Source organism: Panthera pardus, unplaced genomic scaffold, assembly GCF_024362965.1.
Source record: "Panthera pardus isolate Hobbes unplaced genomic scaffold, ASM2436296v1 HiC_scaffold_25, whole genome shotgun sequence".
Lineage (NCBI taxonomy): Eukaryota > Metazoa > Chordata > Mammalia > Carnivora > Felidae > Panthera > Panthera pardus.
Window position 1 is genome coordinate 55391751 of NW_026526821.1, and position 22427 is coordinate 55414177.

General features: G+C 41.3%; 1 protein-coding gene across 1 annotated transcript in view; it reads right to left on the minus strand.

Annotated features, from left to right (window-relative positions):
* The window catches only part of LOC109254551 (uncharacterized), a 31372-nt gene extending 13954 nt beyond the window's left edge, over positions 1 to 17418 (minus strand). The window contains exon 1 of the mRNA XM_019428499.2: positions 16396 to 17418. Within this exon, the coding sequence (XP_019284044.2) occupies positions 16396 to 16441 (46 nt within the window). The 5' untranslated portion in view covers positions 16442 to 17418. The remainder of the gene's footprint in view (positions 1 to 16395) is intronic.
* Between the last annotated feature and the right edge of the window lie 5009 nt (positions 17419 to 22427).

The following is a 22427-nucleotide window of genomic DNA, read 5'->3' on the forward strand; positions in this document are numbered from 1 at the left end:
CTGATCAGAGCCACCGGGCTTCCGGCTCGCCCCGTCCCTCGCGTCCCCAGCTCCAGCTCCTCCTGCCTTTACTGCGGCTTCCTCCAGCTGGAGAGCAAATGGTCTTGGCCTTCAAATGGGGCGTTTGTTAAATGCTGTTGTGGAAAAGTAATTATCCAACAATCAGACCTGTACGTGGGGGCAGAAACCGCCTTCGTTAATACCACCTTGGTAATCCCGGGGGGCGGAGGGGTTCGCGTTAATCTGACCCCTTTTCAGTCTTGCCTTGCTGAGCTGACCACCCCAAGCTGTGAGTGTGTGTGTCTAAATTGCTCGGGATTCAATTGAACACATTAAAATTTAAAAAGGATTTAACTGAAATTTTTCAATAGCTCCTGAGAAGGGGGATAATTTATTAGCTTGGAGTAAATTAAAATCTCAAGCAGGGGTAAAGACTTCGAAGATTGCTTTAATACATTTTATATGCTTTCAAAAGAAATGTTCTTTTAAATGGTCCAAAAATCAGCTAATTTTGTCCTATTTAGCAAATTACCTCCTAAGGCCACAACGTTGAAAAACTTAACAATTATTTTTTTTTTTAAGGGGAAAAATAGAGGAGGGATAAAACACGCGTGCGCACGAACGCACACACACACACACACACACACACACACACACGCACACCCACACCATACACCTTCCATAGGAAACAGCCAAACCCTAAATTGCTATGTCTTTTCTATGCTACAGTTAGGATTTTTTTTTCTTTCTTAATTCAAAAGTCCGTGAAACATTTGCGTTACGTTCTGCCAGGCCACACGGGGGATCTTTTTTCCACATGGTGATTGTAGGCAGAGGAGGGTGGAAGGTTAATGGAGGGCACTGGCGGGCTAAGCCCCCATAGCTGTGCTGATAATTTATACCTTTATTTCAGGCCACATGCACCTGTGGAGCAGCCAGGCCACAGAGGTGAGGTGAACTTGTTGCTCTGTTCAACCCAGAGGCTGTCCCTGCCCTGTCGGGAGATTTTTGCGCTCTGAATTATCTCTCTTATAAAAGACTCCTTCCCAGCTCCAGCTGACATTCTGAGACCGCAGGAGAAAGGCTTGTTTTCCCCTCAACTCTTTCTTCCCTTCACTTTTTCCCCTGATGATACACAGCACTTTGTGGTTTGCATTTTGGGGATTTTTCTTTTGTTGTTGTCTGTTTTTTAATTCCTCCCCCCCCCCAGTTTTATTGAGAAATAATGAACACGCATCCCTGTGCAAGTTTCCGGCGGGATGGTTTGATTTTCATACCTTGTGAAGTGATTACCGCAATAGGTTCTGCTAATATCCATCCTCTTATACAGATACAATAAAATTCAGAAAGAGGAAAAGACAAAAAAATTTTATGATGAGAATGTTCAGGATTTACTCTCTAACTTTCTTGTGTATCATAGAGCAGTGTTAGTTATAGACAGAACACATTACATCCCAGGTACTTATTTATCTTATAGCTGGAGGTTCATACTTTGTTGACCACCTTTCTATAATTTCCCTTCCTCCCACCTCTCACCTCTGGTAACCACCAGTCTGATCTCTTTTACTTTTTTTTTTTAATGTTTATTTATTTCGGAAGGAGAGAAAGACAGCACGAATGGGCGGAGGGGCAGAGAGAGAGAGAGAGAGGGAGAGAGACAGAATCCCAAGCAGTCTCCCAGCTGTCAGCACGGAGCCTGACTTGGGGCACTTGAACTCACGAACCATGAGACTATGACCTGAGCCAATATCAAGAGTTGGACGCTTAACCAGTTGAGCCACCTAGGCACCCTTGATCTCTATTTCTGTGAGGTTTGTTTTGTTTTGTTGCAGATTCCACATATAAGTGAGATCTTACAGTATTTGCCTCTGTCTGACTTATTTCACTTAGCATAATGCCTTCAAGGTCCACCCGTGTTGTTGCAAATGGTGAGATTTCCTTGTTTGGTTGGCTGAATAATACCGCACTGTGTATATGCCACATCTTCTGTATCCATTCATCCATTGGTGGACACTTATGTGGTTTCTATGACTTTGGTTATTGTCAATCATGCTGCTATGAATGTGGGGGTGCGGATATCTTTTTGAGTTAGTGTTTTAATTGCCTTTGTATATATTCTTAGAAGTGGAATTGCTGGATCATACAGTTCTATTTCGAATATTTTGAAGATGCTCCGTACCGTCTTCCATAGTGGCTGCACCGATTTACCATCACACCAACCGTGTGCAAGGGTTCCCTTTTCTCCATGTCCACACCGGCATTTGTGACCTCTTATCTTTTCGATGATGGCCATTCTAACAGGTGTGGGGTGATACCTCATTGTGGTTTTGATTGGTGTTTGCCTGATGGTAAGTGATGTCGAGCATCTTTTCATGTGCCTGTTGGCAGTCCATGGATGTTCTTAGGTGAAATATCTATTCAGGTCTTTTGCCTACTTGTTAATAGAGTTATTTGTGGGTTTTTTTTTTTTTTAGTTGCATGTGTTCTTTATATGTTTTGGAAATTAACCCCTTATCAGGGGTTAATTTTTTTGTAAATATTTTTTTGTAAATTTTTTTTGTAAATATTTTTTTCCCATTCCAGAAGTTGTCTCTTCACTTTGTCGGTGGTTTCCTTGTGCAGACGTTTTTAATTTAATGTAGTCCCACTTGTTTATTGATTTTGTTGCTTGTGTGTTAGGTGTCATATCCCCAACATCGTTACGAAAATCCATGTCAAGGAGTTTTGTTCTAGGAGTTTTTGGTTTCAGTTTACATTGAAGTCTTTAATCCATTTTGAGTTAATTTTTATGAGTGGTGTAAGATTTGGTCCAGTTTCATTGTTTTACATGTGAATGCCCAATGTTCCCAGCACCATTTTTTGGAGACTTTTCTTCATTGAGTTTTCTTGGTTCTCTTGTCAAATATTACTTGACTGTATAGGATTGAGTTTATTTCTGGGCTCTTGACTGTGTTCCATTGGTCTATTGTTCTGTTTTTAAGCCAGTATCATACTGTTTTCTATAACCGTAGCTTTACAGATAACTTGAAGTCAGGAAGTGTGACACTTCCTGCTTTGTTTTGCTTTCTCAGGATTTTCTCCACTATTTGGGATCTTTTGTGGTTCCATACAAATTTTAGAATTGCATTTTTCATGCCATTAGAGTCTTGAGATTGCACTGAATCTGTAGATGGCTTTCAGTATATTGACATTTTAACATTATTCATTATTGCAATCCGTGAACATGGAATACCTTTCCATTTATTTGGTCTTCAATTTTTTTCATCAAAATCTTAGTTTTCAGAATAGAGTCCTTTCACCTCCTTAGTTACATTTATTCCTAATTACTATATTGTTTTTGATCTTTTGTAAATGGGATCATTTTTTCAGAAATTTTATTATTATTGTATAAGAAAGCTACTGATTTTTGTGTGTTAATTTTGTATCCTGTAACGTCACAGAATTCACTGATTAGGTCTAACAACTGTTTTGTTGAGTCTTTAGGATTTTCTATATATAAAATCACGTCATCTGCAAATAGAGACCATTTTACTTCTTCCTTTCCAATTCTGATACCTTTATTTTTTTCTTGCCTCATTGCTCTGTCTAGGGCTTCTTGTACTCTGGTGAATAGTGGCAGTAAGAGTGGGCACCCTTATCTTGCTCCTGATGGTAGAGAAAAAGACTTTATCCTTTCACCATTTATTATGAAATTAGCTGTATGCTTGTCATATATAGCTTCGTTGTGTTGAGATATATTCTTTCTGTGCCTATTTTGTTGCATTTTTTATCATGAATGGACGTTGAATTGTGCTGAATGATTTTTCTGTGTCTATTGAGATATTTATTTCTTTATTTTTCATTCTTTTAACTAATATAATTAATTCTATTATTATTATTATATAATTATATAATAATATAATTCTATAATAGAATTATAGAATAATTCTATAATAATAGAATTATAGATATATATATAATATATATTATATATATTTATATTTTATATATTGATATATTGATATATATAATATATAATATATAAATATATATAATTACATATATAAATATATATAATTTATATATAATTTATATATAATATATTTTATATAGAATATACATTCTATATAATAATAGAATTATAGATATAGATATAGAATTATATTCTATAGAAAAGAATATAATAATTCTATTATTATTATTATTATTACTCTATTATTATTTCCTTTCTTCTGTTCACTTTGGTCTTTATTTGTTCTTCTTTTTCTAATTCCTTAAGGCACTGAGTTTATTCGGGATCTTTCTTGCTTCTTAATGTGTTTGCTGCTATGAACTTCCCCCTTGGAACTGCTTTTGCTGCATCCCACAAGCTCCGCCATGTTGTGTTTCCATCTTCATTTGCCTCAAGTAACTTTTTAGTTTCCTCTTTAATTTCTTCTTCGAGTCATTGGTTGATCAGGAGAATGTTGTTGAATTTGCATGTGTTTGTGTGTTTTCCAGTTTTCCTCTTGTTATTGGTTTCTAGTTTCACGCCATTGTGCCAGAGAAGATACCCTGTATGATTTCAGTCTTCTTGAATTTGCTAAGACTTGTTTTGTGCCCTAGCATATGGTTTATCGTAGAAGATGTTGCTCGTGCACTTGAGAAGAATGTGTATTCTGCTGTTGTTGTATAAGACGTTCTATATATGGCTGTTAGGTTCATTTGGTCTATAGTGTTATTTAAATACACTGTTGCTTTGTTGATTCTCTGTCTGGATGATCTATCCAGTGTTGAGAGTGGAGTATGAAAGTCTCTAACTATTATTGTATGTTTATTTCTCCTTTTAGCTCTGTTACTTTTTGCTTTGTATAATTAGGTCCTCCAGTGTTGGGTGCATAGATATTTACAATCATTATATCTTCTTGATATATTGACCCCTTTCTCATTATTTCATAGCCTTCTTTGTCTTTTACCATTTTTAGTTTAAAGTCTATTTTTTCTGACAGCTAAACCCCTTTTTTTCAGTGACCATTGTTTGAAGTGTCTTTTCCCATCCCTTCACTCAGTTTCACTCTACTTTAAGGCTAAAATGTGTCTCTTGGAGCTAGCATGTTGTTGAATCTTGCCATTTAAGCATTTTATGTAATATTTCTTTTCTTTTGTGATTTTTTTCTGAGAGTGTGTGTATATGTGTGTGGGGGGGCCCACATGCCTTCTGGATTGTGTAATGTTCCCTACAGAGATGTTCTTTTTTTTTCTTCTTCTTCAGGTTTCTTGGTATTTGATATTATGCATAAAATTTTCATATAAGTTTCTCAGTGTGGTTTTTCCACAGCACATGGATAATGATATAAATTTGGCCCCCACATATACTCATGGCACAAGCCTGAGGTCTTAATTTCTTGCAGGAGAGTTTTTCTCTCCCATAGCTGGAAGCAGATGGAAAGTGGCATTGCTGTTTCTCTAGGTTAGTGAATGGAGTTTTACTTCTTCATTTTGTGGCTGAGGTGACCCTTCACAACTCCAGGCTTTAACAAAATGGCTGATTCTGGCTCTCTACCTTGTGCAGGTGAAAGGTTTCCTCACCTGTTCCACTTGGGTGTTAAAGTCCCAGTCTCAAACCCGGGGGTCTATATTGGGAAATATACTCCAGCAAGCCGTGATGGGGTCTGTTCTAGCTTTGCATTGAGGGCTCAGTCCCTCATCCTTGGAAAGTTCCTTTTGTTCTTTTGAGTTTGCTTATGTATTAGAACGTAGTATATCTTTTCCAACATATTTATATGTTCATGTCAGAGGGGGACCCGATCACATCACGTCACCTGTCCAAATCAGCAGGGTGCGGTATATTGCCAAAGTCTCCTACAGATATTTAGAGTATTTAGAGTTGCTGTGTGATGGTCATTGAATTTTTTTTAATATTAAAAAGTGTCTGATTTTCCAAAAAGTTGGGAAGGATGTCTTTATTTGATGAGGAACTCTGACATGACTTAAGCAGGGAATGGGTGTTGCTTTTCAATGATTCGGAAATTATGCCCTTGTCCACACGTAGCAAGCAAACCTTTACAGTATGCCAGGCATCGTCCTAAGCACTTTGTGGCATATCTGATTTAGTCTTCACCAATCCTATTATGAGGATACTGTTGTTAACTCCATGTGAGTAAACCTTTTTTGCTGATGGGGAAAGGCAACGAGAGGATATATAAACTTGCCCAAAGTAACTTGATTAGGAAGATTAGGAAGTTTGGCAGTAGTATTTAAACCTAAATAGTCTGCCCACAGAGCCCACGCTATAGGTATAGAAATGATGATGGTGATTAATAATAGTAGTGCTGGTAATAATAATAATAATAATAATAATGATAGCACTTATTACACGCAACTATATTCCAGGAAATTGTTGGAAAGGATTTTTTAAACATCTTATTTGCTTAAGTAATCTCTACACCCAACATGGGGCTCCAGCTCACGACTCCGAGATCAAGAGTCTCATGTTCTACTGACTGAAACAGCCAGACACCCCTGTTGAAAAGCATTTTAGGGCCACCTGGCTGTGGTTCAGTCGGTTAGCCAACTTCAGCTCAGATCATGATCTCATCGTTTGTGGGTTCGAGCCCCGCGTCGGGCTCTGTGCTGACAACTCGGAGCCTGGAGCCCTGCTTTGGATTCTGTGTCTCCCTCTCTCTCTGCCCTTCCCCTGCTCGTGCTCCGTGTCTCTCTCTCTCTCTCTCTCTCTCCAAAATACATAAACATTAAAAAGAAAAGAAAAGCATTTTATAAATTAACTGGTTTGTACCATCACAAAACTTCCATGGACCAGTTTTTATTCTCCTCGATGCGTAAGTAAAAACAGAGAAACAAAGAAAGAAAAAAAGAATCCCCCAAATCTATGGCACAGGTTAAAAGTTACATAATAGTACATGGTAGGTTTGGGTTTTGAACCAAGCAGTTGTACTCTGTAGCTAACTCCAATAATTTGTCCTCAGTGTCGGGGAAAAATGAAAGACTGGTTAGCTGTGTGCTCTAGCCATTTGATGAGGAAAGAACCGGGGTATGAGCTGAAGTGATGGTCATGAGAGTCAGGGAGGGACAGATGTGACAGCTGCAAAGGATCTCAAACAACACCATTTGATTTCATGGAGGTCCAGGGGAAGAAAAGTCTGGGGTCAGGGAGGGCCCGAAGATCTTTTCCTGATCTTTGGCTTGTGTTGGATCTTAGGCCCTTTGCCCAAAGTGAGTAAGACCAGTTTGGACACAAACATATGCTTTGTCCTAGAAAAGAAATATGAGACTGAGAAGTTTGGTTCAATGTAGCTATTATTTCAATAACTGTTCGTTGAGGGTCTGCCAATTAAATAAGTCGAGAACGTCTGTGCTTGCTTTTTGTGCAAGGAATTTTCTGGAAAGTGAATGCTTACCCTTTTATACCTAAGTAAATATTTACATTTAGTTTACTTAAAGTGAAGGGCACCTCACCACCATATTCTCATTCAATTACATATTTTCCAAGGATGTAAGATTCAGTGGTAATTTAACCAGTTGTTCACAAAACCCACAGGCCATGCATGTCTTGGGTATTATGCTTGCTGTCCTTCTTAACTAACGGTGAGTTTCCTCATAAACCACCAGGAACTCATAGAAGGGTGGATTTCCAAGAGTAATGATAGATTCGCAGCAATCTTTCCGGACCCTTTTACGTGGCTCCTCCTTTTGACCGTAGACATACATTTTCAAGACAGGTGGTCTGCGTTGGGAGTAGTCTGGGGACGTGAATGAGACAAAAGCTAAGTGGCCCACATGGGCACTGAACCCCTAACCTTCGCCTCATTAGCACGAAGGTCCAACCATCTGAGCTTACCCGCCACAAACTAATGATGTGTGCATGGCGGCCCAGCCACATCAATCACATTTTCTGAAGCAAAACTCACTACCCTGAAAGGAACCGGAAGAACCATCCATACAGGTCTCATCACTGTGGAAACGCAAAGCTATCCTAATGGATGGCTGAAGTGCTTCTTTTCTGGGAGGCATTCATTCATCATCCTGTGTCCTAACAGGACTTGAAGATTCTAGGAATTCACATTAGCTAATTCATACTTTTACAAATGTACCTCTGCTTCCAGGTTGCTCTGGTCAGAATAGATGGGCTGATGATTCTGATATCTTAAAAAGTAAAGTTTTTGAAAGTCTGGTAGGAATTACTAACCTGTTCTCATAGATAGATGTGTTTAGTGGTTGTGCCTCAGGCCTCAGGGGATCCATAAGCTCCTGGAATGTTGTGTGTGTGTGTGTGTGTGTGTGTGTGTGTGTGTGTGTGTGTGTAAGTGTATATTTTTTCCTTTGTAGAATATTGATAGTTTTCTTTAGACCTCAGAGGTATCTGTGATGCAAAGCCTATGATCTGAGGACTTAAATCAATAAAGAGACGAAAGGGGAAAAATGAATTTACCATAAAGCTAACACTAGGTAAGGAGTCACTTGTCCTATTATTATTATTTTTTTATTTTTTATTTTATTAAATTTTTTTTAATGTTTATTTATTTTTGAGAGACAGAGAGAGACAGCATGAGTGGGAGAGGGCAGAGAGAGGGAGGGAGACCCAGAATATGAAGCAGGCTCCAGGCTCTGAGCTGTCAGCACAGAGCCCGACACGGAGCTCGAAATCAGGAGCTGTGGGATCATGACCTGAGCCGAAGTCGGACGCTCAACTGACGGAGCCACCCAGGCGCCCCTGTCCTATTATTTTTAATGACAGACAGGTTGAGGCCATGGGAACATGGGAAACATACGTGGACGTCCAATGGCCTGACGTTGGAGGTACCGGTGAGTTACAGAAGCAACTATATTGCCTGTAGAATGTATGAGTTTTTGTGCCTCCTACCAGTGAGCAGTGGGGGGAATTTGATGAGAGTTCATTCATACCTTGACGACTAAAACTCTGGAACCCAGGATGAGTTAGGAGGAACGGCTTGCTGGCTGTGTTATGGTTTATGGAAAACGATTGCTTGGTTGCTCACTTTAGCAAAAAAAAAAAAAAAAAAAAAAAGGCTTACTTTGAAAAGGAGGAAGAGGGGAACTAATCCGTGGTCTCCCACTTTCCTCTGATACATAGTCTGAAAAATTCCCAGGGGGTTGAAGAGGTGGAATATGCAAAGAACGCGGGCGAGAGGCCTTGCTAGAGGAAAATAAGAATAAGAATGGAAATGGGAATAGTTTTGCTTCCAGCAAATCTGTACCTGGAGGGTACTGAGCCCCTTGTGTATATCATCTCTTCCGATCCTGGCAGCAGCCGTGTAAGACAGCCGGGTTACTACTGTGCTTTTTACCAATGGCAGCAAGTAGCATTAGGAAAAAATTTAAGCGAGGACCCAGGGTTGTACGTTCAACGTCAAGATTTGAACCTAGACCGGCTGGCCTACTCCGCAGTCTATGCTCTAAGCCAGGGGTCAGCAAACTGTGGCCCATGGGCCAATTCCAACTTGCTCCTTTCTAAATAAAGTTTTATTGGAACACGGCAACTTCCATTTGTGTCCCCGCGATCTACTGGAGCTGTGTGTGTGCTCCAGTGGCAGTGGTAAGTGGTCGTGACAGAGGCCGCCTGACCCACACGGCACCGAGGCCCAGAGCGAAATGAAACTGCAAAGACTTGGGGCGCCTGGGTGGCTCAGGCGGTTGGGCGTCCGACTTTGGCTCAGGTCATGATCTCACAGCTCGTGAGTTCGAGCCCCGCGTCGGGCTCTGTGCTGACAGCTCGGAGCCTGGAGCCTGCTTCGGGTTCTGCGTCTCCCTCTCTCTCTGCCCCTAACCCACTCGCGTTCTGTCTCTGTCTCTCTCAAAAATAAATAAACATTAAAAAAAAGAAAATGCGAAGACTTATGTTTATAAATTATTAAGAATTTAAGAATTCTTAATTATTATGGTGACAAGAGGGCATTCAACCAAGCACAAGGCCCCTCTAAGTGTAGGGCCTTTGCACTTGCCCACGAAGCCAGCTCTGGGCCTTCAAAGTCTACACCATTACTACACAATTGAAAGTTACAGCCAAGTAATGCCTGGGCAGCTCAGTCGCTCAAGCGTCCAACTCGATTTCGGCCCAGGTCATGATCTCATGGTTCGTGGGTTTGAGCCCTGCATTGGGCTCCACGCTGACAGCGCGAAGCCTGCTTGGGATTCTCTCTCTCACTCTCTTTCCCTCTCTTCCTGCCCTTCCCTCTCTCTTTCTCTCTGTCTCTCTCAAACTAAATAAATAAACTTATAAAATTAAAAAAAAAAACATAAGTTACAGCCAATTGTTGCCGAGCTCCAGCACTTTCCTGTTCCTGGCCCATGATAAAGTTTCACTGGTCCACAAGCAAAAGAGGATCTAGATGATCTAAATGTATTCAACATAAAAGCTATTCTTTAGCTTGAGAGTCTATCCTTTAGAATTTTTTTGATGTTGCAATGCCTTTTTTTTTTTTTTTGATGAAATGATAAGAAGAGTAGCTGGTAGGCATTTGTTTGTCCTATATCCTTAATTGACAAAATAAAAAGTTTATTACCTATGTCAAGAATCTAATTAAAAAAAGAATTACAGGTATAGTAGTCACTTGAGGTACATAATGTTAAATGGAGAGACTGGAAAAAAAACATCGTGTCGAGTAAAACACAGAATGAGATCTAAAGCACAATATCACACACACGTCAGTGAAGACACTGTATTTCAAAGATTTATGCATATCGGGGATATATACCGAGTGTGGGGTGGGGGTGGGGAGGAGAAGAAGGTTGAGAATAGGGTTAAAGGGAAAAGGATAAAGCAAGAGAAGGATCTTGTACGAACTGATGTTCGCAATGTGTCTTAACAGAAGTCAATTGACTGAACTTACGTTGCCTGAGACCCAAAATATAGACCATGCCCCTACCAACACTAGATCCCCCCCAAACCACCATTCTAATACCGCCTTATGGTTTGCAATGTAGTTTCTTTCTTCGGATCCTTGCAACTCCCCAGTGTTCTCGATATCTTTATCCGCATTTTACAGACAAGAAACCTGAAATCCAGAAAGTTTAATCAAGCGACAAAACATGGCAGAATGTAAGTGTGCAGCCACATCTTCTGACTTCCATAATTATTGCTTTTTTCAGTTTCCTCCCAAAGGCCGTTTTCTTCCTAGAATGAGACTCACTGTATGTTAGGGGCGACAGCAAAATTCTGAAACATTTGCCGTTACGAAAAATCTATCGGTGGCATCTTTCAATGCACTTATAAGCGAAGAAGGCATTCTTCCCTCTGGAGGGCTACCTCTGTCTCCTTCCTTATTGTTCTTTCTCTCATCCTGATATCCGAATTATAGGGCCAAAGTGACTCTTGCAGACAATTCTAATTTTGCTCCCGTGTGGGACAAAAGTCAAATAATTATAGAAGAGATTCATGTTTTAAATGATCTAATTCTGATTTTCTAAGAGTCCTTAGTATACATGTCATGTCTACAGCCTTGCAGATGGGCAGTTTTGCTCATGGCCACCTTGAATCTCCCCTGGTGCCCTGTAATTCTCATCCTGTCCTCGGAAAAACAGCTGCTCGTATCTCAATGCATACCTGAAGAGTGTTATAAAGTTCCCTTTTAGTTGCCCTTCTTTAGGCTAATTAAACCAAGATTCTTTTGCATTTTCTCATAGAGACTATTCCCAGGGCTTTAACAATTTCTGGTTTTCATTCCTGTGCACTTTATACTCTCCCATCCCCCCTTTCTTTTAGACATTGCCTGGCATTGTTAGATACCAACTGTGATAGTTTAGATCAGTGATTCTCAAAGTGTAGGCTGTGGACAAGCAGCATCAGCATCACCAGAGAACTCGTTAGAAATGCAAATTATCAGGTGCCACACCAGACCTACCAAATCAGAAACTCCATTGATGGGGCCCGGCGATCCAGTTTAACAAACCCTCCAGGGAATTCTGATGTATGTTAACGTGTGACAATTATTTTTCAGCATTCTTTTTCCTCCCCTACTGGGGGCATGAGCCCTTCCTAGCCCCATTCATGTTGGATGTGGCCACGTGACTTGCATTGGCCAATGGAATGTTAGTCAATGTGATATAAGCCTTAGATGTATTTGTGTGGCTTTGGGTTGGCTCTGGTGCTCCAGGGATTGGTCACAAGAAGAACATGTCCTGGGTCCAAGAGAGTATAAGGTTAGATGGAACAGAACAGTTCAGTGTGTTTCAAAAAGAACTGGAAACAGAAATAAACTCTTTGGATGTCTATCTTTCTCTTAGTCTCGACTTCACCATGGACAATATATGACACACTAGGAAGCAAATAGTCCAGTGAATGAACAGTCTATTACTATGTTGCTAAAAATAAACAGATAAATAATAAATAAATGGAGAGAACTGATTAGTTGAAGTACAGTACACATTTTAGACTAACTTTGTTTAGATGACCTTTTGGATTCTTTAGGAGTAAAATAACATTCTCATCACAGCAGATTGAATAAATGAAGCAGACGAAGTAACTTTATTCTTTCATGTTATATGATGTCTGGAGAGAGATGGACCCCGTCACTGTTCCGTGGGTTGATAATATCAGGATCAGCATGTCTGTGGAGAAGCGGCAGGCACTAACTGAGCTGGTCTCATCGCAGGTATTTCAAACAGAGGGTGTTTAATAAAGGAAGTTGTTAACATAAGTGATGGGAGAGCAGAGACCCAACTGGGGCTTGAAACCCTTCCAATGTTAGCAACAGCATTAAGGACCAGAGAGGTAAAAAGGGATAAATCCGAGGCTACATAGGCTGCCAGAGATCTTCAGCTATCGGAGTTCAGATGCCTCTAGCATTCTCCTGCGCATCAGGGTGCTTTGTATTACCTTCCGTCACTTCCCACAATCCTCCCAGTTCTTCCTCGATTACTCATAGGTAGATCACTTGCATCCACATCCTTATCTAAGGGTGCTGAAGATTACCCATCATGCTTTCAGAAAACACTTTTGTTAAATAGACAGGTTCCTTGGGGCGCCTGGGTGGCCCAGTCAGCTAAGCATCCGACTCTGGATTTCAGCTCAGGTCATGATCTCATGGGTTGTGGAGGTTAGGCTCCGTGTCGGGTTCTAACCTGCTTTGGTTGGGTTGGAACCTGCTTTGGATTCCCTCTCTCCCTCTCTCTCTGCCCTTCCCCTGCTCGCACCCTCTTTCTCTCTCAAAATAAATCAAAGAACTTAAAAATAAACTTTAAAAATACTTTATAAAAAATAAACCAGTTCCTCTTTTAGAACAGGTGATTTTTTAACAAAATGGACCTGAAACAGAGAGGCAAGGAGCCTCAGTGTTTTCTCCCAGAAGCAGAAGCCGAGACAAGGTTATGCTTTACAAATCTTGCCCAAGAAAATGTAAAAGCAATTGAACAAGTCTTTACAAATATTTTTTAAGTTATGAGGGGGTTACCCGTAACATACAATATTCTGTCCTATTGTTCAGCGCACAGTTCCCTGGTATTGAGCACATTTACATTGCTGTGAAACCATCATCACTGTCCATCTCTTGAACTCTTTCGTCTTGCACAACTGAAACTCTGGCCCCATTAAACACTAACTCCCTGTTGCCCTCTCCCCTAGCCTCTGGCACTCACCATTCTCCTTTCTGTCTCCATGAGCTTGACTACTTTTAGGAACCTCCTGTAAGTGAAATTATGCAGTCTTTGCCCTTTTGTGACTAGCTTATTTCACTTAGCATAATGTCCTCATGCTTCATCCATATCGTAGACGTTGGAGTTTCCTTCCTTTTTAAGACTCAAGAAAATTCCATTGTATGTATATACGTACCACATTTTGTTGGTCCATTCATCGATGGGCACTTGGGTCACTTCCAGTTTTCGGCTGTTGTGAATAATGTTGCTACACACTTGAGTATACAAGAAATCGAACAATTCTTACTCAGAGCCGTGTTCCTTGAGAAGTCGATAAAGAAGAGAAGCTAACACAGAACGCAGGTCAGTGTGGATATGCTAAATTTGAATTAATTAATTGTGTCTAGTTAGCTTCTGGAAACATAAACAGAGATGCCAAACTAGATGCCTTGGCAGGGGCCAAACATGCAAAGAGAAGTCTGAAAATTATGAACAAAGAGGAAATTTATAAAACATTTAAGTGATTTTCATTAGGGTGTGAGTGGACTGGATTATATTGCTGAGGTGAGGGGGTGTGTTGGATTTTCTAGACTCTTCCTTAAGACGAATGGCAGAAACCCAAGCTCTACACAATATAGAGATGTTGGATGGAGAAAGCACATAGAGGGGAAGACAAGATTGAGAACCAGTGTTTTGTAAAGATAATCTATAGGAGCTGAATTGGCAGCATAGAGAGGGCCATTTGCTGACAGGACAGCATGCAGTTTCTAGTGGAGATCTTGAAATATTGGGAGGGAAATACAGTCCTTTTGAAACTTGAGGTCAGAGGAAATCCTTAGAAGGAAGGACTGAGAAGTCATTAAGAACTATTTATTTACTTGTTTCACAAACAATGCTTGGGCAGCACTCTCTGTGGTAGATTATACTATCCAAGTATAGCCATTACCCAATGCTCTTCTAGAACTGTGCCACACTCCCAATAGGAAGTAGTGTCTTATTCCCCTCTCCCAGAATCTGGATATGCTTGGGATTCACTTGTAAATAAGAGAATGCCGTGGAAATGGTGCTGTGTGACTCCGGTGTCTCGGTTGGAAAAGTCTTCATAGCTTCTGCCTTTCTGTTGGAATGCTGAGTCTTGAAGCTTTCAGTTCTCATGAGTCATCTTCTTGTCCCAAGGCAGCCATGCTGTGAGGAAGCTCAACTAGCCAGATAAAGAGATGCCACACTGAGAGGCCCTGAGACCTCTCCATGTAAGAGGTAAAGATGCCCAGAAAGTCCATCCCTGGTGGTTAGGCCTCCTGCACCTGCATGGGAGACGTTGAGGCAGAACCATTGAAACTGTAGGTCAGGAATTAAAGCTCCCGGACTCCTGACCCACAGAGCCAGTGAGAGATCATAAGATAATTGTTGTTGTTTTCAACAACAACTACATTTTGGAGAGATTTGACATGGCTGTGGATAACCAGAGCACTGCTTTGGGACCAGGCATTGTTTTAGGTACTGACGTATGGTGGTTTGAAAATCCAAGTGTCCTTGTCTGTATTTACAGACCAGGTAGAAACAGAGTCACTGAGGATAACTAGCAAGAACACTTCTCAAAGTGATCGGACGGAACGACTAAGAATAGTGAAAGAGGACAACGACCAATGACCAGGTGTGTTCGGAAGTTTCTCGGCATTTTGGGGTGAACGAGAGGAAAATGCCTTAAACGTAAGATAAGCAGTGTCCCTTCCCTACTTCCTCGCTGCTGGATAGGATAGGATCGAGGAGGGCAAAGCACCTAAAAGGGCAACTTAAGAGGGAAAAACACAACCTTTAATGTCTCACTGGGACAAAGTGTAACTTGAGTGATGCAGAGGTGTTGAGTCAGTTCCTAGAGATGGGTTAAATGTTGTTACAATCATCCCCCTTTTGGGGGCACTCAGGGGTCATGCTTCCTTTCAGGTGCTTCTTGTGAAGCCGTGGGCAGAACCATGCCTAGCCGTGGGTGCTTTGTGGCCAGAACAAAGGGCAAAATAAATGTATATCCCACCCCACCACCCCACATACATAATTTATAGCATTTTAATCTTCCTACTTGTCTCTGCTTATGAATTTCTTATAGAATTATTTAATGATGTGAGTTCAATGGGCAATTTCAAAATCTACTTAATTTACCATTTCCTTTCTCAGCGATGCAGCGAGGCACTGAGAACCATACTGCAGAGGTAGCAGCCTGAATGCGCTTGAGAGAAAAAAATCATCCAATGTCAGACAATTAATACGTAGGCAGGCTCCTGCCCTCTGTCCCTGGGTCCCAATAACCCTGACAGGATGCTAAGGAGTTTCACAGATCAGAGAGAGACAGAGTTGTGTTAAAGAAACAGCATCAGACGTACCTCATGCCCAGTCTTGGAATGCCCCTGGTGTCTCTAGGTGTCCTATGAGGCGAAGGGAATGAGTTTTACAGGGCAAATGCAATAAAAGCAAAGGAGAAAAGGATGTAATCTTAAACTGAGTCAGTAGTCTGGACGAGGAGACACGGAGAATCTGCCCAGTAGCATGGGAGAAACTTGTTACAGTAATAAGCTCAGGAAGCACACGTCCCGATCTCTGACGTCGGTGAATATGCATTCGTAAGTCACGAGGCATGTGAACATTCAAGATTCTTCTGAATGGACCGACCACGCTGAGACAAAGGATGGAGCATGGAAGGAGAGACCACACAAAAGCAGGTGTTAAGAGTCCTCACCTGGCAGACACATCCGATTCACTCCCAACGGCCCTTCTCCCACGACATCTCCCCCCCAAAGCACTGGCAAAGCTGTTGGATGGCCAGATGGGTCTCACCTGCAGGACACATGCCTGTCCTCCCGGACAACTTAGAGCGGCCCATGATGTCTTATGGCAAGTCCGTTTCAGAGCACTCGTCTGTTGCGTGGGGCAAAGCGGTAGGTCACGGTTTCAAATCCGGGGTGGTCACAACCGAAGGGCATTAGCTCACCGGGGAAGGACTTCAGATGACCTTTACCCAGCCTCATATGAAACGAGGCTCTCGGTCTCCGCTCAGCTTTTCACGGTCGAGGCGTCTGCACCGCTCAACGGATGCTAACTGTCCACAGTAGGGAGAGGGGGACACACACCAGGGCTTTCCGTCTCCTTGATAGACTCGGTGGGGATGTGTCCGGTCTTACGGACGGAAAGCCGCAGACATCAACACCGTCAACTGAGCCACAGGCATCAGCATAAAACTCAAACCCGAGAGAGGCTCAAATTAGTATCCAAACATGCCTCTGTTTCCTTAATGCTCATTCAGACAGAGGTTCAATGGCTGGAAATTATTGAAATGAGGCAGATGTCAAGGGGATGCTGCACAGGCAGCTCCTCTTCAGTGGCAGTCATTGTGTGCCTCCAGCTTCAGGATCCTTGTTAAATCTCCACATCGTGCCCGGCCCTAAAGTACCTGCCGGTGCAGCTTTCCCGTTCGCCGCAAGAGTTGCACAAATGTACGAACGGAGCTGAAGGCTCTGGGATCGGCCTGGAGCTGCGTCATTTTCCCGATCGTTAGACTGAGAGCCCCCGTGCCCCGCTGCTACCGTGCGCATCATTTCGGAGCACCATTCCCTTCCTCCCCTGTGGTCCTTGGCTTCGCTCGGCGCCTCCCACCGACCGACACCACTGGGCCTCCGTGTACCTTGCACGGGAAGAGAAAACGGTCTTGAAATAATAGACTTCCTCTTGGTTTCTCAATCGGGTACAACCAGGGTTGTTTTTCATTTTTCAAGCCAACCGGTGTAAAGCGTCTAAGAGGTGAAGGAATAAATACACGACTTTATGCCGGGGTGGGGGTTGTTAACTGTTTTTGCAAAGGTGGCCCAAGCCAAGGCATTCCTGTTCCCCAGCGGGACTGGAGGTGGAGGGAGGCTTAAATATAGGTCTTTTTTTTCCCCCTCTAAATCTGTAACCTGCAACAATGTCTTGCAACATTTCGCCTATTCTGAGAACTGCAGCCTATGTTGCTAAAGAAGCTCAGTGATATTTCCTACTTCAGGAGGGGGGTGAGGGGAACCCTCCAGAGGTGGCCAACAGATGTAATGAAAGTCCTAGTTTTCTTCGGTGGAAAAAATGTCTTTATATGCAGGCAGGATATATGACAGTGCACATATTTTTTGTGCTAAGTATTCAACCTAAGTTAAATACTGAAAATACAAGAGGAAAAATATTGCCCGATTCAGTATCTGACCTCACCTTACTTTAGAGCAAGGTTGTAAAATCCAGCAGAATGGCTTTCTTTCTTTCTTTTACAGATTTTAATTTTTTAAATGTTAATTTATTTTTGAGAGAGAGAGAGAGAGAACGTGAGTGAGGGAGGGGCGGAGAGAAAAGGAGACAGAGGATCCAAAGCAGATTCTATGCTGGGAGAGCAGCGTCCGCACGATGTGGGGCTCAAACCCCAAACTATGAGACCATGACCTGAGCCAAAGTCAGATGCTAACTGACTGAACCACCCAGCCGCCCCCCAAATGGCTTTCTTAAACTTCCTTATACGAACCTAAACTCAGCAGAGAATCTTACTTAGAATATGTAGCTTTTGTTCTCTTCTCTTCTGACCACACCATCAAAAAAAGGAAGAAAAATAATCTGTCATGTGTATATATATTCTTTGAGAGTTCAAGTATTTTTAAATGTAAAAACTTTTAAGTGCAACATAAAAAAAAAGTAGCTGAGAGCTATAAATATGTTTTTGACTTCACAAAAGAAATATTTCATAATTTACACTCTCCATTCTTGAGGGAAGAGCAACTTTACCACTCATGAATTATTGGTTTCTTCTTCCTGGTTAAATATTCACTGTCTGTCCATCTGTCTTGTTCATATTTTTCTCCTGTTGATTTTTAGCACTCTTAGAAATAAGGAATACATTTCAAACTCGATGCACAGGGGATTTCATTATAAATTGTGGCAAACTGGGAAAACGCAGACTTGATGTGTTAACCTCTACAAACTGGTGTGGGAAGCTGGGTTGGTAAATTCGTGGTGATGGCTGTGGATGCTCTTTGGATTATATACTAGAATCACATCGCTTAAAAATAATTATGTCCATTTAACTTTCCTTAGAAAAATTTGAGAACTTTTTAATGCTATAATCTGTTAAGACTTAGGTATGTGAGTTGTTTTTAATCACCACGAAGCTAAAGTACCTGTACGTTCCAAATTGTATTCAGTTGCAAACAAACCCTAAACGATAGTTGGGAAGGCAACACACACTGTCTCTGGAGGCTTGTCTGGACATTACATAAAAATGCCCAGACTGGAAACTTCATAGGTAACCTACACACTGTTTATCACGATTGCACGTGCATACACTTTCTCTGTCCTCCTGCGGTGCGTTTGTATCAATGTCACATATATAAAAACCAAAAATAGGTAGAAAGAGTCTCAGTTTTAGAAAAAGCTTGGTTTTGGAACAGATTGGAATTTGGGTTTTAGTCATCCAAGATGTGATAAACCACACTGGGCATTAATGTAGAAAACAGATTGAGCTTTTTAATGGGACATCAAATAAGACTTTATTAGCATCTATTAGGTTCAACCCCAAGCTCAGGAAATAGCATTAATGAGCATCATATATCAGCGTGTCTGTTATTAGATAACAGTATCCCTTAAAACCAGCAAGCCATATAGTACTTTATACTTTTTTACCTTTATCTTCAGAATTAGCTGACATTCTATCCTGTTACACTGGCCTTACTATTAGTAATAGTGAACCAATTTATAAACCCATTAGTGACACTTTTTCCAGAAGATAAAAACAGTCAAAATTATCTGGCAGCAATTAATCTTAATGGCTGTATGCAGTAAACAGCAATGGGCTAATTCCAGCTCTGTCAGCCCCATCAAACAATCCTGCATTAGGCAGCTTTTCAGTGATCCATTAAAGCATATTCAGAACAACAACAAATTCAATGCTGAAGGCATATGCACTAAACATTACAACAGTGATCTTCTGAAGCCATCATTATCTCTTAAATAGTACTTCCCCCATGTATTATCATTATGCTGTACATTAGAAATACTTTGATTAAACTCCCTTAATTCATAACAGACAGCTGCAGACCATTTATGCAGTTAATCTCAACACAACAGCTATTGAGGAAATATAACAAAATGAAGGCTGTAAACTGGAAGTCATTACTATGAAAGATACTGGTTTTCTAGCCCTCTTAGAGCAGAGTGCATCGTAAGGATGGGCTTTGCGCCTATAATAATGGGGATGAAACTGTTAATGACCTTCCACTTTCCCTGTAACATCTGTCCTGAGGCTGGTTGTATTGCAGACTGGGCGCGTGACCAGTTTAGACAGGGCTGTGTTCTCTGTGCGTTGGCCAATCCAAGGGTTCCACCGAGGAGGACCAAAGCTGTGGCTAGCTCCTGTTTCCCAGCTGCGGTGTTGAGAAGTCAAGGTTTTGGTTACACGAATAGTCTCACCCATGTCACGGAATCGTTAGTGTATAAAGCACTGAAAACCTATTCTGCGCGTATGTCATCGTTAGCGACAGCTTCTGATTTCCTTTCCAACAAGTGCTGTCTTTTAAAGTTTAATTGACAGTACTTGAGTTGACATACTTAAAAAAAAAAATGATGCCTACGAAATTTTCTCTGCAAACTTTCTCTCCCGTGTACGTGCTATTTTCTTTTAACAATCCAGAGAAAATCTGCATGCAAAAAAAAAAAAAAAAACCATCCACCCCTCCTCCCAGATTTAAGTAGCCACACCCCAAGTTCACGTTCCGCTGAGTAAAATATGCACGGGTTGAATTTGATGAACAAGAAACCTGTGTAAATTTCTCCCATAATGCACCTTCACAAACTCTTTCCTTTTCACAGGTAGAGAAACCATAAACATGTTCATGAATGGGCTCTATGTGCCTGGCATTTTTTTTTTCCTCATATAGGGTTTATTTCAGAGTTCTAAACCACAGACACCGTGTCTACCTTTTGATGAAATGGCCAACTAATTAAAACATAAATTTAGAGTCCCCTTGCCATCTCTGACAGTACTTTCAGCTTTCAGGGTTAGCATCCGTGAATTAAATATTGATCCCAGATGTAAAGTGCCGCCATTGTGGAGTGATAAGGGCTTAGCTTTCAGAAGGAAGGACCAATCCCTGTGGCAGTTTGCACTGAATGTTTATGGGGATTTCCACCATGGTGGCTAAATTGAGCCATCCCTCCAAGATGTCCGGGAACACATGAATATTAATGTTTGCCAGCGTGGGGAGAGTAGATTAGCTGGGTGGACGTCACCCGTCCCTTGGGCCCCTCAGGTTACCTGTGATGCAGCAGAGATCCCTGCCTGCCCTCCCCCACGTTCCCAGCCACCCCTCCCGGAATACCACGCTTTTAAAAAAAAAGTGGCAGCTCTGGGAAGTTTTCTTCATTTTTCTCTCCTTTCCGTTGCATTTGTTGGAATGTCGAATGTCGTCGAATGTCCTTTATTTCTCACATTTGCGTTTGTGACAAAGCTGCCCCAAATCTCTCTTGGGTACCTGGATATCCTGAGGCCAGTTGCAGGCCTGAAGTGCAGTTGGAACCACCTGGGATTTTCACCCATTTTGAAAAGTCTTCTCATCCTGGGCCTTAGTTCCCTGCCATCTGAGTTACAAAGCTCTACTCCCAATTGCTGACTCACAAGTACGTTTGAGAAATAGTGCCTTTCCTTGGAAGTTCACAGCACATGTCAGCGTAGTAAAGCCTCTGACAAGGTCTAGAGCAAAGAAGCCTGTTTAACAGTGATTAACTCAGCATTCCCAAACCTTCCCAACTGATTTTTTTTTTTTTTTAAATAGAGTAACAGTCAACATCTTATGGGGTACTAATCTTTCATAGAATCTATTTTGGGATATGCTTTTCTAAATTCCTGCTTGTAATATTTATGTCTCAAGATTAGTCTGTGGTAGGAAAGGACAAGTTTGCGATTTGATTGATTATGCTTTCTTCTGATTTGTGTTCGTACGTTTCGGTATAGCTTAAAGATACTCCACGGTTGACAAGTGGCCATTAGCAAATAAAATTATGTTTGGGAAAAAAAAAATTGTTTGCAAAGCACAAGCTTGCTTGACTTTGATAGATCTTGCCATTCATTCCAGGAATCTAAGTTTATCAAACAATGTTCATGTAGAAATTTTTTTCTGATTGAGACATAAGGTTTTCTTCAACTAATGATTAGAGTTTTCCAACTGATGTTAAACATATGGATAATTCACGAATGTGCTCATTTACCCTGCTGTGGAACATTATCTTTAGCTACAACACAATTATATTGTACATGAAAAGTTCTATCTAGACATATTTACATATATCTATATCTGCCTCTATTCCGGAAGCTTCAAGTTATGAGCAGGTAACTTCTCCTGCTTGCAGTCTCAGCACACATTCCCCGCCCCCCCCCCTCCCCCCCCACCAAATACGACAAATAGTGACTGTGTTCTAGATGCACCTTATAAAAGTGTTTAATCCACTGGAACTGTGTGACTAAAAAGCTACAAACCGTAAGTTTACAGGCCAATGTCAGTAGAGTTGCCATGCCAGCAAATTAAACCAAATCGAAAAATGGTAAGGTGATAAAGTTAACTAAGAAATCCTCTAACACGTTTGATCTAGGATACTAACACTTGAAGAAATGTAGGTTTGGTTTTAAAAGATGAGGTGTAGATTGAGGTGTGTGTGTGCGTGTGTGTGTGGTGGGTCTTCTGAAGCAAACTTCTAACTGCAATATTTCTTTTTGTAAATTAATTAATTTATTTTTGAGGAGAGGGAGAGAGAGAGAGAGAGCGCCCATGCAGGAGCCAGAGAGGGGTAGAGAGAGAGAGGGAGAGAAT